General features: G+C 36.4%; 1 protein-coding gene and 1 pseudogene across 1 annotated transcript; both read right to left on the reverse strand.

The window, feature by feature from the left end:
* Window positions 1-545: 545 nt before the first annotated feature.
* On the reverse strand, window positions 546-2,907 carry LOC101105067 (poly(A) polymerase alpha-like; annotated as a pseudogene).
* On the reverse strand, window positions 1,114-8,275 carry LOC101121840 (developmental pluripotency-associated protein 4-like). The gene is made up of 3 exons (XM_060400574.1): window positions 8,204-8,275; window positions 7,507-7,651; window positions 1,114-4,153 (listed from the first exon to the last, which is right to left on the reverse strand). The coding sequence occupies exon 3, from the start codon at window positions 4,110-4,112 to the stop codon at window positions 3,213-3,215; it is 900 nt and encodes a 299-aa protein (XP_060256557.1). The 5' UTR covers window positions 4,113-4,153; window positions 7,507-7,651; window positions 8,204-8,275; the 3' UTR covers window positions 1,114-3,212.
* Window positions 8,276-13,777: the final 5,502 nt, after the last annotated feature.

Consider the following 13,777-nt stretch of genomic DNA (forward strand, 5'->3'; position numbering starts at 1 on the left):
AAAAAAAGCAAGAGAATTCCAGAGAAACGTCTAATTCTGCTTCATTGACTATGCTAAAGCCTTGATTATGTGGATCACAAAGAACTGTGAAACATTCTTCAAGACATGGGAATACCAGACCACCTTGCCTACCTCCTGAGAAATCTGTATGCAGGTCAAGAAGCAACAGAACTGGACACGGGACACCAGACTGCCTCCAAATTGGGAAAGGAGTACATCAAGGCTGTATACTGTCACCCTGCTTATTTAACTTATATGCAGCATACGTCATGCGAAATGCCAGGCTGGATGAAGCGCAAGTTGGAATCAAGGCTGTCCGGAGAAAAAGCAGTAGCCACAGATATGCAGATAACACAGCCCTCATGGCAGAAAGTGAATAGGAAATGAAGAGCCTCTTGATGAAAGTGAAAGAGGAGAGTGAAAAAGTTGACTTAAAACTCAGTGTTCAAAAAAATGAAGATCATGGCACCCAGTCCCATCACTTCAAGGCAAATGGTGGAGAAATAATGGAAACACTGAGAAAAACTTTATTTTCTTGGCTCCAAAATCACTGGAGATGGTGACTGCAGCCATGAAATTAAAAGAAGCTTGATCCTTGGAAGAAAAGCTATGACCAACCTAGGCAGCATATTAAAAAGCAGAGACATCACTTTGCTGACCAAGGTCTATGTAGTCAAAGATATGGTTTTTCCAGTAGTCGTGTATGGATGTGAGAGTCGGACTAGAAAGAAACCTGAGCACCAAAGAATTAACACTTTCGAACTGTGGTGTTGGAGAGGACTCTTGAGAGCCCCTTGAACTGCAAGGAGATCAAACTAGTCAGTCCTAAAGGAAATCAGTCCTGAATATTCTTTGGAAGGACTGATGCTGAAGCTGAGACTCCAATACTTTGGCCACTTGATGTGAAGAACTGACTCACAGGGAAAGACCCTGATGCTGGGCAAGATTGAGGCAGGAGGAATGGAGTTTGACAGAGGATGAGATGGTTGGGTGGCATCACCAACTCAATGGACGTGACTTTGAGCAAGCTCTGGGAGTTGGTGATGGACAGGGAAGCCTGGCATGCTGCAGTCCATGGGGTTGCAGAGAGTCAGACACCACTAATCGACTGAAGTGAACTGAAGCCTCTATATTTGTGGTAAATTCTTACAACAATTAAGGCATTAATAAATAAGTTTTACCATTGTAAACTCAGGTTTTATACATTAAGGTAATTCTTCTTAGATCACATGCAAATACAATTAGGATACAAAATGAAATTTTTCTGACCATAAACACTATGCTATTTTTATCAGATTTACTAAACTGTGACAGTTATCACCATGAGACAATCGTATGAAAACTGGACTGCGTGTTTGGTACTAAAATACTTTTTCTGTATTACGTTAGTCATTTTATTTTATTTTTTTTTTTGTATTCTATTTTTCAGTGTCTATAATCAACTTTATTTTAATATAATCTAAACACATATCATTTAGAAAGTACCAAGAAAACTTTATGTACAAGAGCTGATGCTATTGCATTTGAAAAAGCTGGCAAGTTCGGTGTATCCCAGGAGATACCACTGAGGAAACCTGATATATTGGAGTAGATGTTGTGGCATTTGGCCCAGTTTGATAGCCCTCAGGGTTAACCTGAAGTTGTCAATGTTTGATGCTAGATGTAGAACATCTCGTAAAACCACTTCATTGATTTGCAACAAAATCAAAACCCTGCAATCATTAAGACTTCTTATACATATCTAAATTTTTAAGCAGACTGTCATATTTTAAGTCCAAGTTTCCTGGAATAGTCTGCAGTGCTAATCTTGCAAACAAAATATCAATCTCTATCCCATCAAACAGTTTGATAACTGGTACAAATAAATGCCTCTTTAACAGTTCTTAAATCTTTACTTCTCCCTGTAATTTCAACTTATCATAGAATGAGGTGAAAAAGTCACTTCAATCAGCATGTCTTGCTGCAACACACAACGCATCAATATTGGCAGTTTTTTGTATATACTCCTAATCTGTAAAATCCAGGTGTAAACATTTTCCCATCAGCATGTTCAATTACAGATTGCGGAAGATTCTTGCTTTCACTGATTTCTCGTATCCAGTCTTTCACCAGGTTAATTTCCCCAAAATTAAAATCCTGCACTGAAGTTCCTCTTTCTCTTAAAAAACCCCAAAGGGCTTCAGAGTCTCCACTAGTTTCTGTGTAAGTAGGCAGTTAGTCTCCTTGGGGGCTGCTAAGCGGAAGGGAGAGGTAATGCCATAGTGCTTCTGCGGCGGGTGTGTTTGCTGAGATCCCTGCTTTGTACTGGAAACAGCTTTGTCTCAGCGCCAGCACGACCCAGTCATACTCCGCCCCCTCGCCTGCAACAGCAGCCAGCCATACTCTGGGCAGGATCCGCTGATATGGGAAGGAGGGGCCTTGGCTGCCTCAGCCCTGGTCCAACCTCACTCCTGCTCTGGCCTAGATAATTTTATTTTAAAATAAAAGTTTTAAGTTTAAAATTTTCTAGCTGCCTTTTTACTAGAGGCACTATAATGTTCATTTAATCCGGAACTCTTAAAAAATTACACATAAAATACACATAAAATATAGACATCTTAAGTGCATAGGTTGCGAATATTTACATATGGATGGGTGCATCTAAGTAACTGACACCCAGATGAAGGTAAGCTCACCTAATTATGCTGAGACAAGAGGCATAATCAGGACTGATTGCTTCCCTGTGAATAGATTCTTTGGGGCAAGAATATTGTCAGTGATACATTCTATCACGTCAGGAAACACATTTCTGTTTGTACCATGCCTGGTGATGATAAGGTTGAGTATCTGGTTAAGGTGTACATGACCAAATTTCAACTGTTGCCTATAAGATCCATCTTGTCCAATGTAGAGATTTACTTGAGGCATTTTCAAGCAAATTAATTCCATTCAGTGACTTAGAATTTTTAAAATGTCCCAATCTCATTTGTCCTCTGCTCCCTTAGGGCTGGGCATTTTTGGACAGACAGTCACTTCTGCTTCTGTTTCCCATCAGTTCACAGGCTTTCTTTTTTCCATGTAACCTTGTAAGCAGGCTGTGCACCCTGGAAGCAGGAAGCATGGAGAGTGAAGCGGCCCAGAGTTCAGCTGTCTAGTCACCGTGGAGTTGATTGTAGTCACTTCTCTATCATTAATTATAATCATAGCTGTACCCTTTTACTGGTATTATGATCTCACTGCAGGCTTTTTGTTAATACTTTATTCCTGTGTACACACTCAGGGCACAGCATATTGTCCTCCAGGTGTGGGGGTGGAAAATCACCAGAAGGTATCAGGAAGAATGCGGACACCTTCCTTCCTTTTCCAGGCACCCATGCCTGCCCAGCATGAAACTGTAAACGAACCCAGCCTTCTGTGTTAGCTGGGAGACTTCTCCCGTGGACCACACACCAGCGGACCTCACAGGTCTCTTGTGATCCTACTGACTCCGTCTTCACGGCCCTGGCTGCCATTCTGCTCCAGGAGGCAAACACAGCTTCTGAGTCGAGGGCAGAAGTGGATACAACGGCCTCAAGAGGCGGAGGAGCTCCCTCAAGGGCAGGTGGCCCCCGTGCAAGAGGAGCAGCCCCATCAGAAGATGTTTTCTCAACAGAGCATTCCAGTGGTAGTTCCCCCTTTTCTATCTTTATCCTTTTCGATAGTGACAGGATCCTGGCCTCCTGTGTTGTGGCAGGAATGTTTTTTTGATGAGGGTAAGCATATTCACAGAGTCGTTTATATCCATCTAGTTTCGGGCCTTTGGTGCTCAGTTTTAACTGCTGGCACCAAGCACGAATGACATCCCTGTGGATCAGGTTGACAGGCGGCAGGACTTCAGGTAGAGGGGGGATGGGGATCCGCGTCGGTGTCTTCGGAGGTTTCACACTGGCACAGTGTTGTGATGTGTCTCCTGGACAGCAAGCTGTGCTATTTTTTGTATCTCTTTTTCTCCTGGTCCCCTGTGCTGAGTTTTTTGCTTTCTCTGCTTCACCAGAAGTTCCCTGTCCCTCTTCACCTTCTACTGATGTGAGTTTGCAACTCGTATGTTCTTCAGATTTCTCTTTGGAGTTGTTCTCCTTGTTTGTGCTCTCCATGCTCAGAAAGGTCAAGGTTGATAAAATGAAGACTCTCCTTACTTCTCACGTTAGTCATTTTAAATAAAATGGAAGACAGCAAATAAATAACTTTCAGTAAGTTTCATTGATTAATATGCATTTCTGGGGTGAATGGTCGAATCAAAATGTTACCTATGTAACATACTAGTTGTTATTCAGCTTACTTACTACTTAAAACAGAATGTTTATGTTCAGGAAAACATCATTAAAAGTGATGGAATGGATGTTAAAACTACCACATATATTAAATAAATATTTTGAAAGAGTTAAGATAATCTCATTGATAATCATTAGTACAAATTCAACTGGTCTCAATAATTTTCATAATATAATGCATCAAATTTTGTGTGTTTGATGTTATGATTGAATAGTATATTGTTTCACCACCCACATCATAAAACTGCAAAGATTTTTCAAAATAAGATTTATTGAAGTATAATTTATATGCAATAAATCACACCCTTTTAAATTGCACTGTTTGTTGAATTTTGGTAAATGTATATTATTGTGGACTCACTACCACAGTGAAAATATAGAATATTTATATCTCCTCAAAAGGTTTACTCCTACTACTTTGCACTGAAAACTGTTCCACCCCTAATCCTTGTCAGCCACTGGTTTGTTTATAGCCACTCAAATGTTGACTTTTATAGACCGTAATGTAAATTGTATCATACAATATGTAGTCTTTTGTGTCTGGCTTCTTTCATTTAGCATAATAATTTCAAGATTCATCCATGCTTTTGTGTGTTTCAGCAGCTCATTCTTTTCATTTCTGATTTGATTTCTAAGGCATGGATATACCAGAATCTGTTAATTCATTCAGCAGTTAATAAGCATCTGAGTGCTTTGCAATTTGGGCATACTATAAATAAGACTGCATGAATATTTGTATATGTCTTTGTTTTCACTTCAACCTGAGAGTCAAATCGACAGGTCACGTGGTAGGTATATGTTTAACTTTATAGGAAACTTTCAAACTATTTGCCAAATTGAATGAACCAGTTTGCATTTTCATCTGTAACATATGAGATCACAGTTTCTCCTATCTTTGTCACCACTTGAAACTGCCAGGCCTTTTCATTTTAGCCATTCTTGTGAATGTGCCTCTGTTTTCTTAATTAAGAGCAAGCAATATTGATCATCTTTTCATAAATATTTTGTAGCCATTTGTATATCTTATTGTGTGATGTTTCTGTATGTTTTGCTCATTTTTTTTACCGAGTTATCATCTTAACATTGAGTTGAAAGACTTGAGTGCTTAACTTTTGGTAAAGAACTTTTATAAGATATTTGCAAATACATTATTCCAAGCTTGGGCTGACCTTTTATTTTCCTAATTGTGCCTTCAAAAAAGCAAGTTTTAATACTGAAGAAACAGTTTTCACATTTTATACATTTTTCTTTTATGACTTGTGTTTTTGTATCGTTTAAGAAATATTTTTATATATATATCTAATAGTTCCAGAGTCATTTAATGAGTATATTATTGTATGTATATATATACATATATATACACACACATGCTATAAAACTCATGGTATAATCTCATATTTTTATTAAATATTCACATAAATTAAAAAGCAGTTAACATAAAGATGAAAAAATTTGGAAATTATATTTTATATGTACCATTTCTGATATTATTCATACTTTCCTGGTGATTCAGGTTTCAATCTAATTTCCTTTCAGTCTGAAGAAGTTTTTACAAACTTTTTGTGGTGACATTCTTCTTGCAATTAATTTTCTTAACTTTCTTATATCTAGAAACATATTTTTCATTTTCACCTTTCAAGAAAGCTTTTGCTTGATCCAGAATCTTGGGGTAACATATTTCAGTACGTCAGCTCCTTACCGATGTTACTCGAGTGTTTTTTGGTGTTCATGATTCCTTCCTTTAAGTCTCTGGCTGAATCATTTTTTTAGTTTATTATGATATTTTTCTCTTGATTCTTTCAAGATTCACTATTAACATCTGACTTTCAATGGTTTGCCTATGCGTGACCTTTTTTGGTGTTTATTCTAGGTTTGCATCGAGAATCTTGAATCAATAATTTTGTATAGTTCATAAAATTTGGGAAATTTGGGGACATTATTCCTTCAAACATTTTTCTGAACATATTAGATTTTAATTTCATGTATTTTCAGCTTTTTGATATGATCTCAAAGTTCCTGAGTCTCTGCATTTTCTTTTTTTCAGTGCTTTATCTCTTTGTACTTTGATAATTAGTAGTGATCTGTATCCAAGTTCACCAATTTTTCTTTTCTCCGTTGTTTCTCTTCAATTTTTAAATTCATCCAGTTTGTACTTGTTTGTATTTTATTTTGGGTATTTTAGCTCTCAGTTCTAGAAATTCCTGTCTTCCTTTGTTATTACTTCTATTTATCTGATGAGATTTCCTATTTCTTAAAAAAAGTTAAGTAATTTTTTTTTTTTTACTTCCCTAAGAATATTTATCATGGCTCTCAAAAGTCTTTATTTCCTTATTTCAATCTATGGGTCATTTCAAGATTGATCTCATGTTGTTGCCTTTTTGAGACAATTAGGAATGTTACCCAGTTTCCTGGTCCTCTTTATGTTAGGAAATTTTAGATTGTGTTTCATTTCAATGGAAAACTGTGCATTGTCTAGAGGACAATCTTCAGATAATTTGATTTAGGTCCTTGTCTTCTGAGCTAAAGCTTGGTAAGTCATAATTAACTTAAAAATCTGCAAATTCTGTTTTCTCTGGTAAAAAGTTCAACTCACTTTTCTCTCTGCTGCAGGAAAAAAATAATTTTGCTCCCATCTGAGCACTCAGTTCAATATCCCTGCTGTATATCTTTTGAAATGGTTATAACTTGTATCCGATCCCTTCTTGATAAACAAACAGAACAAAATATTTCAAATGTGTTCATCTTTTTACCTGTATGAGGCTCATAATTTTACCTTCTCTTTTGAAAATTGTCTTTGAGAGTGTTCTAAGTGTTATGAATGTTGAGATGTGAGAAATCTAAAATCCATTATTATTATCTGTCAGTAATGTGTCTTTTGTTTTAGCAGACAATTCTCAAAATGAAATTTGTTTTTTTGATATTAGCTTCAATCTCAGTTCAGATCTGTTTGATTTTACTCTGAGTCTGCTCCACTCAGGAATGGTTCAAGGATTGGCCAAAACGTGATCAGACAGAAATCTGAGATCCTTTCTCTGGCCTTTTCAGAGCAAATTCACAATGTTGTCATAGACCTTGCCTTGTCTTCAAACTAGCTGACTCACCTTGACGCCCAAGTGTGGTTTCTGAGGCCAGAAATACTATGGTCCCTCTATTATTGCCCCACTCCCAAGCAACATATGTGAGCATTACTGTTGGGGAAAAACAATGGAGAACTTACCATATATCTTCCTTCAGAAACAGTATTCTATACCCTCCTGTCTTCTTCATCACCTAGGGCCTTCAGACAGCTGCTTATTATATTATGTCCATATTCATCACTGCTTTCTGTGGCAACATCAGTCCACTTTGACCTTACTCCATCACTATGGAAAATACAGCTGTATATTATAGGGTTTTGAACAAATATGGGGGTGTTATACAAATGAACACTTGCTTAATAATGTATCAACACATTTGCATTTAATATGCTTCCCAGTATTAGAATAGATGTACATATATTTGGAAAATATACATTTAACATTAACATAATGACTCTACATTATAGAGCCAGTCATATATTTGGATGAGAATAATATTTACAATACATAATATTAAATCTTTATATATTTCTTGACAACAGTGTCAAGTACAGCATCTTAGAAAATAAAATAGGTAAAAATCGGAACTTTCTTTTTGAAGCTCCATTTTGTTGAGAGTAAAAGAAAGAAAGATAAAGGAAGTAAGGAAGGTAGAGAAGGAGAGAGAGAAGAAGGAAAGGATAAAGCCAAGGAGGAAAGAAAATAAGCCATGATAACAGAGATTAAGAATGGTTACAAATGAATACCCCAACATAAAAATAGAATTTAATTTTCATGAGCTTCACATGCATCTTTATATGCTTTTGTCATTGCCCTTTCCAAAACGCTCAGCTTTACCTGTGACTACATTTTATGTTACCCTTTCCTATAATGGCTTTGTATTCATCCCTCGGGCTGGATGTTGCTCCCAAGCAGTCTCACACTCCTTGTTTCCATGATGTAACACACACTGTCTGTTGCTATGGCAATGATCAGCATCTTCCAGCATGAACCCCTGTGATTACAGGTTTCTAGAGCCAGACTCTTCTTCTTTCAGTCAATTTTCAGAGATCCCTTTTTTCCTTCCACACACTCCAAATTCAGCTCTTAATGTGCTTTGATTAATGTTTCAGAGTTTAACCAGTGTAGTGATGTGTTAAGTGGCAGTGCTTTATCTGCATTTTTCTATAACTCTGTTGTGCAGCCTATATGAAATTTTTTACTGAATCACAGTAAACTAGGTGTAGCAGACATTTTTAATAAGCATAAATCAGCCTTGAAATACACATAGTAACTTACACATAGAAATACACATAGAATAATAATACACATAGAAACTTGTAGTTTGTGTATATGAGATCTAGATTGTAGGATTCAAGTAGTAAACACAAAGTGAATTACAAAGAAAAAAACTTTTATTCAATACTATCTTGATGATTAAATACAATTTGAACCTGAATTATCATATGCTGGAGAAGCAGGGAGCCCATCCTACCACATATAGCAAGTCACATTATGCATGACACTATCAAAGTATTCACCTTGTATTTACCAGACAAATTTCAGCTGAACATCTAGCTTGTGAGATTAAATATGTGTATAAAGTTAAAGGCATATTTTCTTCCTAAATTATGCATTCTTTGTTCCATATGTCCACAAGGGAAAGGCTCCTTCTCTCGAGTAAATGTTTTTATTTTTTAAGAATGTAAAGATCTTTGTGCATTTTTCATTCCAGTTAAGACCACAACTGAAATTTCAAATAACAATGAGTTTTTATTTCATAAAGATAATGAAAACACACATCAGATTGTGCAGAAAGTAAATTATATGGCAAGCAGACCAAAAATGTCCTAATTAATCAAAATTTACATTTTTCACATAATTTTTAAATGAGTATTTTTGCAAAAAGGCAAATAACCTATGAGATGCAAATTTGTTAACCTTTCTCATACATATAAGAGGTCTTCTTTTCCAAATTTGAAGAATGAATTAATATCCACTGATATGATGCTTTCAAAGTGTGATGCTGGAGAAGACTCTTGAGAGTCCCTTGGACAGCAAGCAGATCAAACCAGTCAATCCTGAAGGAAATAAACCCTGAATTTTTATTGGAAGAACTGAGGCTGAAGCTGAAGTTCCAGTAGTCTGACCACCTGATGTGAAGAGCCAACTCATTGGAAAAGACCCTGGTCTGAGGGCAGGAGGAGAAAGCGGTGTCAGAGGATGAGATAGCATCACTGGGTCAATGGAAAGGAATCTGAGGAAACTCCAGGAGAAAGTGAAGGACAGGGAAGCCTGGAGTACTGCAGTTCATGGGGTCACAAAGAGTTGGATACAGCTTAGCAGCTGAACAACAGCACTGATATAAAGATTACCCAAGTACCTATAACCATACTCCTAGCTCGGATTCAATCTTGGCTCCAATTAACTATCAACTGTTAACTTGGATTGCCGTTAAAAACCTGGGTTTCATTATGCTTAATCAAATTATTTTCTTCCCCAGAAGATCATATATACCCAAGCTGCAAGTGCTGTTTAAAATTCACTAAGTAATAAGATCAATTTTGTGGGCTGTCATTTAGTGTTATATACCTAAATTTCCTTTCTCAATTATTAATGCACAAACCACCCATGATACTATGCTACTAAGTGAACACATATTTTAAGTGAAAAAGACTTGTGAAAAACAAATATACTGGGCATGTTTTTCCCCTCCCTTTCAAGCCTGTTCTTAACCCTCAGTGATACGTAGGACTGTATCCCATACGTGCAGTGCAATTTACTCTGTTAAGTTGTCCTGTTTTCAAAAGTCACTCTCTAAAAAGGATTTGTCAAACTAATTTAACCCCAAAATAAATAATTAACAATCTTAATGCATCACCTTTATCTTTCATTAGGAAAAGCTAGACTTATCTAACTATGAGAGTTTCTGATTGAGACTAATCATACCTGAGCTGGGCTTCCCTGGTAGCTCAGCTGGTAAAGAAACCGCCTGCATGCAATGCAGGAGACTCCGGTTTGATCCCGGGGTTGGGAACGTGCCCTGGAGGAGAGCATGGCAACCCATGCCAGTATTCTTGCCTGGAGAATCTCCATGGGCCAAGGAACCTGGCGGGCTACAGTCCATGGGTCTCAAAGAGTCAGACACAACTGAGCAACTAAGCACACACACACATACCTGAGCCAGCAGGAGGGGCAGGTCAATTCCACGGCAGCCATATTTACAACTTTAAATAAAACTCTACCTCTGGTTACGCAAGTGCCAAAATTAGCAAGAGTTTAATAATTATTGTTGTGCATGACAATGTTTGTATTATAAGATCTTATAGGATCTGAACTGAATCAGAGATCACATTATATTCTAGCAGTTTACTGCATACACCTATGAAAACATATTTCAGAGCAAGGCAGTGTATATTTCAATGCTAAAACCACTGATGACAACTTCAAGTAGAGCAAACGTTTTAAACAATATGGATAAACTCTAAAGGAAAACATGCAATTTCGTTGGAACTTCAAAATGAAGTAGTTTTAGATTCCTAAAATTGAATATGAAAAACACTGCAGTAGGGTTAAGAAAGAAAATATTAGAACATCTGTTTATGAAATTTCTCATTCTGTATTTTATTTAAAAAAGAGTGTGAAAGCATGTTATTTAAATCATGTGTGACTATAATAGTACACATAAAGGAGTTATATATATATGTGTGTGTGTATATATATGTATATATGTTAGTCTCTCCATTGTGTCTGACTCTTTATGACCCCATGGACTGTGGCCCGTGAGGCTCCTCTCTCCATGGAATTCTCCAGGCAAGAACACTGGAGTGCATAGCCGTTCCCTTCTCTAGGGGATCTTCCCGACCCAGGGATCAAAACCAAATCTTTTGCATTGCAGGCAGATTCTTTACCGTCTGAGTCACCAGGGAAACCCACAACAGTGTACATAAAGTTATAAATAAATGACAAACTGTACTTCTCACTAAAGGTAAAAGAAAATACAGCAATTGATAGATGGATACTTTCAGAAGACTCCAAAGACATATTGCAGTTAACGATCGTAAGGTGGAATTAAGAACTGAATTACCATTTCTAAATTATAATGTTAGCTTTTCAATTTTAGCAATATTTCCACATTATGGATTCAACATTGGACACAATAACAGCAAACTTGGACACAAAGATAAGAAAACTTCACATGTAAACCTCTTATTTACCTTTAAAATGGACTCTGAATATTGAATAAATGAGCCTGGAGAGTATAAACTAGAGAACACAATAAATTATATAAATTCAGGTTGTGGCAAATAAAGGAACCAAGCAAATACATGGACTATAACATTAAAATTCAAACTCACAGGACAAAATGCTTATTTTGGAAGCACACAGATACAAAATATCACTTGGTTAGCAGAGCTCTTGAAGAGGAAATTTCGTAAACATGAAAATTTGTTATTTGTGAAATAGTTAATCTAATGGCTGCTATAATGAGATTACGATATGTTTTCAGAAAGGATTACTTTGTCTAATCAGTATTTGTTATTGCTTTTGATTAAAGCTTATATCTTCTATACTAATATAAAATAAAATGCTGACCCAGAAAAATTATCTATTGTATAGAAATTTTTAATTCTGTCCATTCAACTTTAGCTGATTTGTCCTTTAAATGAAGATACTTAATTTGATCCCTAGAAAGTAGCTTTTCCATTTGCAAATCAGAAGTGCCTTGTTAAAAGTTCATTCATTTCTGCACATCACCAAGGGATAATATATGGTATCTTAATTCACCTCATTTTGCAATGAAGTTCCCAATTTATCCAAGCACAGCCATGGAATTTGGAGGTTGGGCAGCTACCATCTCACTTTCTTTGGTCACAATTTCTAACCCAAACATCTACAACTCTGTGCATAAATTAGAAAATTCCTAGTAAATTTTTTCAGGAATGCTATGGGCACTCCTGGGAAGGAATGAAGGCAAAAGGAGAATGGGGCTGCAGAGGACGAGATGATTTGATAGCATCACCGCTGCAATGGACATGAATTAGAACAACATCCACTATTTGAGACAGTGGAAGACAGAGGAGCCTGGCATGCTGCAATAAATGGAATCGCAGAGTCGAAATGACTTAGTGACTGAACAGAAATAACCACACGGAGCACTGTCACAAAATAGGTTAGGAGTCAGTGTTGTATCTCACAACATTGACTTAACTTAACAACCTTAACTTAAACATTGTTTAAGATATGATTACCAGAATCACAGTTATCCATATTGTAATTCTCCATCGTGAAGTTCAAATGCAGAATTACTTGAAGTCAAATGTAATAGTATATTGAATTCAGTGCACTATTATACTTTAAGGGTAAATTTTAATAATATGAAAAACCTGCTTTATTTTTGCATTTTGTATGCTTTAAAATTTTATATTGACTGGATCAATAGATTGAAGATTGACAAAGGACTGAACTATACTATGTACAACAATGTGGCAGGTAGACACTAAGATGGGTCCCAAGTGTCCATATTTCTTGGTATTCACACTTATATATGGGCTTCTCCAGTGGATCAGTGGTAAAGAATTCACCTTCCAGGCAGGAGGGGTGGGTTCGATCCCTGGGTTCCTTTCTTGAAAGAAATATCTTTATCAGCTCTTTGAACTTGATACAAAGTTTGAAAAGGACAGCTAAAAAAAAAAAAATTTCTACTTAGCTGATTTGAACAAGTAGCAAGTTAATATGCATCTAAAGGGGAAAAAAATAGTATTTTGTTTAAAATAAAATCCAAAAGAGAAGTAGGCAAGTGAAGACATTTTTATGAGGAATAAGTATGCATCAGATAGCTCAAAAAGGTGAAAAAGAAAATGCAATCAGTTCTGTAATGAATTAATAGGTACAGCAGGGAATCTCATGTTACTTTATGTGAAATTGCTAATGAACAGCAGAGAAGCTGGGAAAAAAAATGGTAGTCAGCACATTCTAGGAACCCACTTGCCTTTTAAAGGCCTTATAAATAGAAGATGGCTCTTTATTAAAAATCAACATATTTTCCTTTCCTTCTACGTTTAGAAGAAATTGTAGGGTTTTTTCCTATCTATATAAGTAATGGTAACACAGAAAACTTAAAGCAACATGATTTAAACATCATCTTTGCACTTTTTTAGTTTTTTTTTTTTTTTAATTTGCATTGCTCTTAATATGAAGTTTACAGCTAGTTTCTCTTAGAGAGCTCTTTGGTCCATCCCAGAAGAATGACCCTTCTAAGATCCATTTCATTCACGTATGGGGGAGTCACACACTCAGATGTTGGAAGAAGCAGGTAAGTAACTTAGAAGACTGGAGTTTATTAGATAAGAAGCACACTCCTACATGAGAATGGGTTCCCCATCTAAAGGGCAACCAGTCTTCAGCTTAAGTATTTGGAGGACATGAGGA

The sequence above is a fragment of the Ovis aries genome, chromosome 16 (genome assembly GCF_016772045.2).
Source record: "Ovis aries strain OAR_USU_Benz2616 breed Rambouillet chromosome 16, ARS-UI_Ramb_v3.0, whole genome shotgun sequence".
NCBI lineage: Eukaryota > Metazoa > Chordata > Mammalia > Artiodactyla > Bovidae > Ovis > Ovis aries.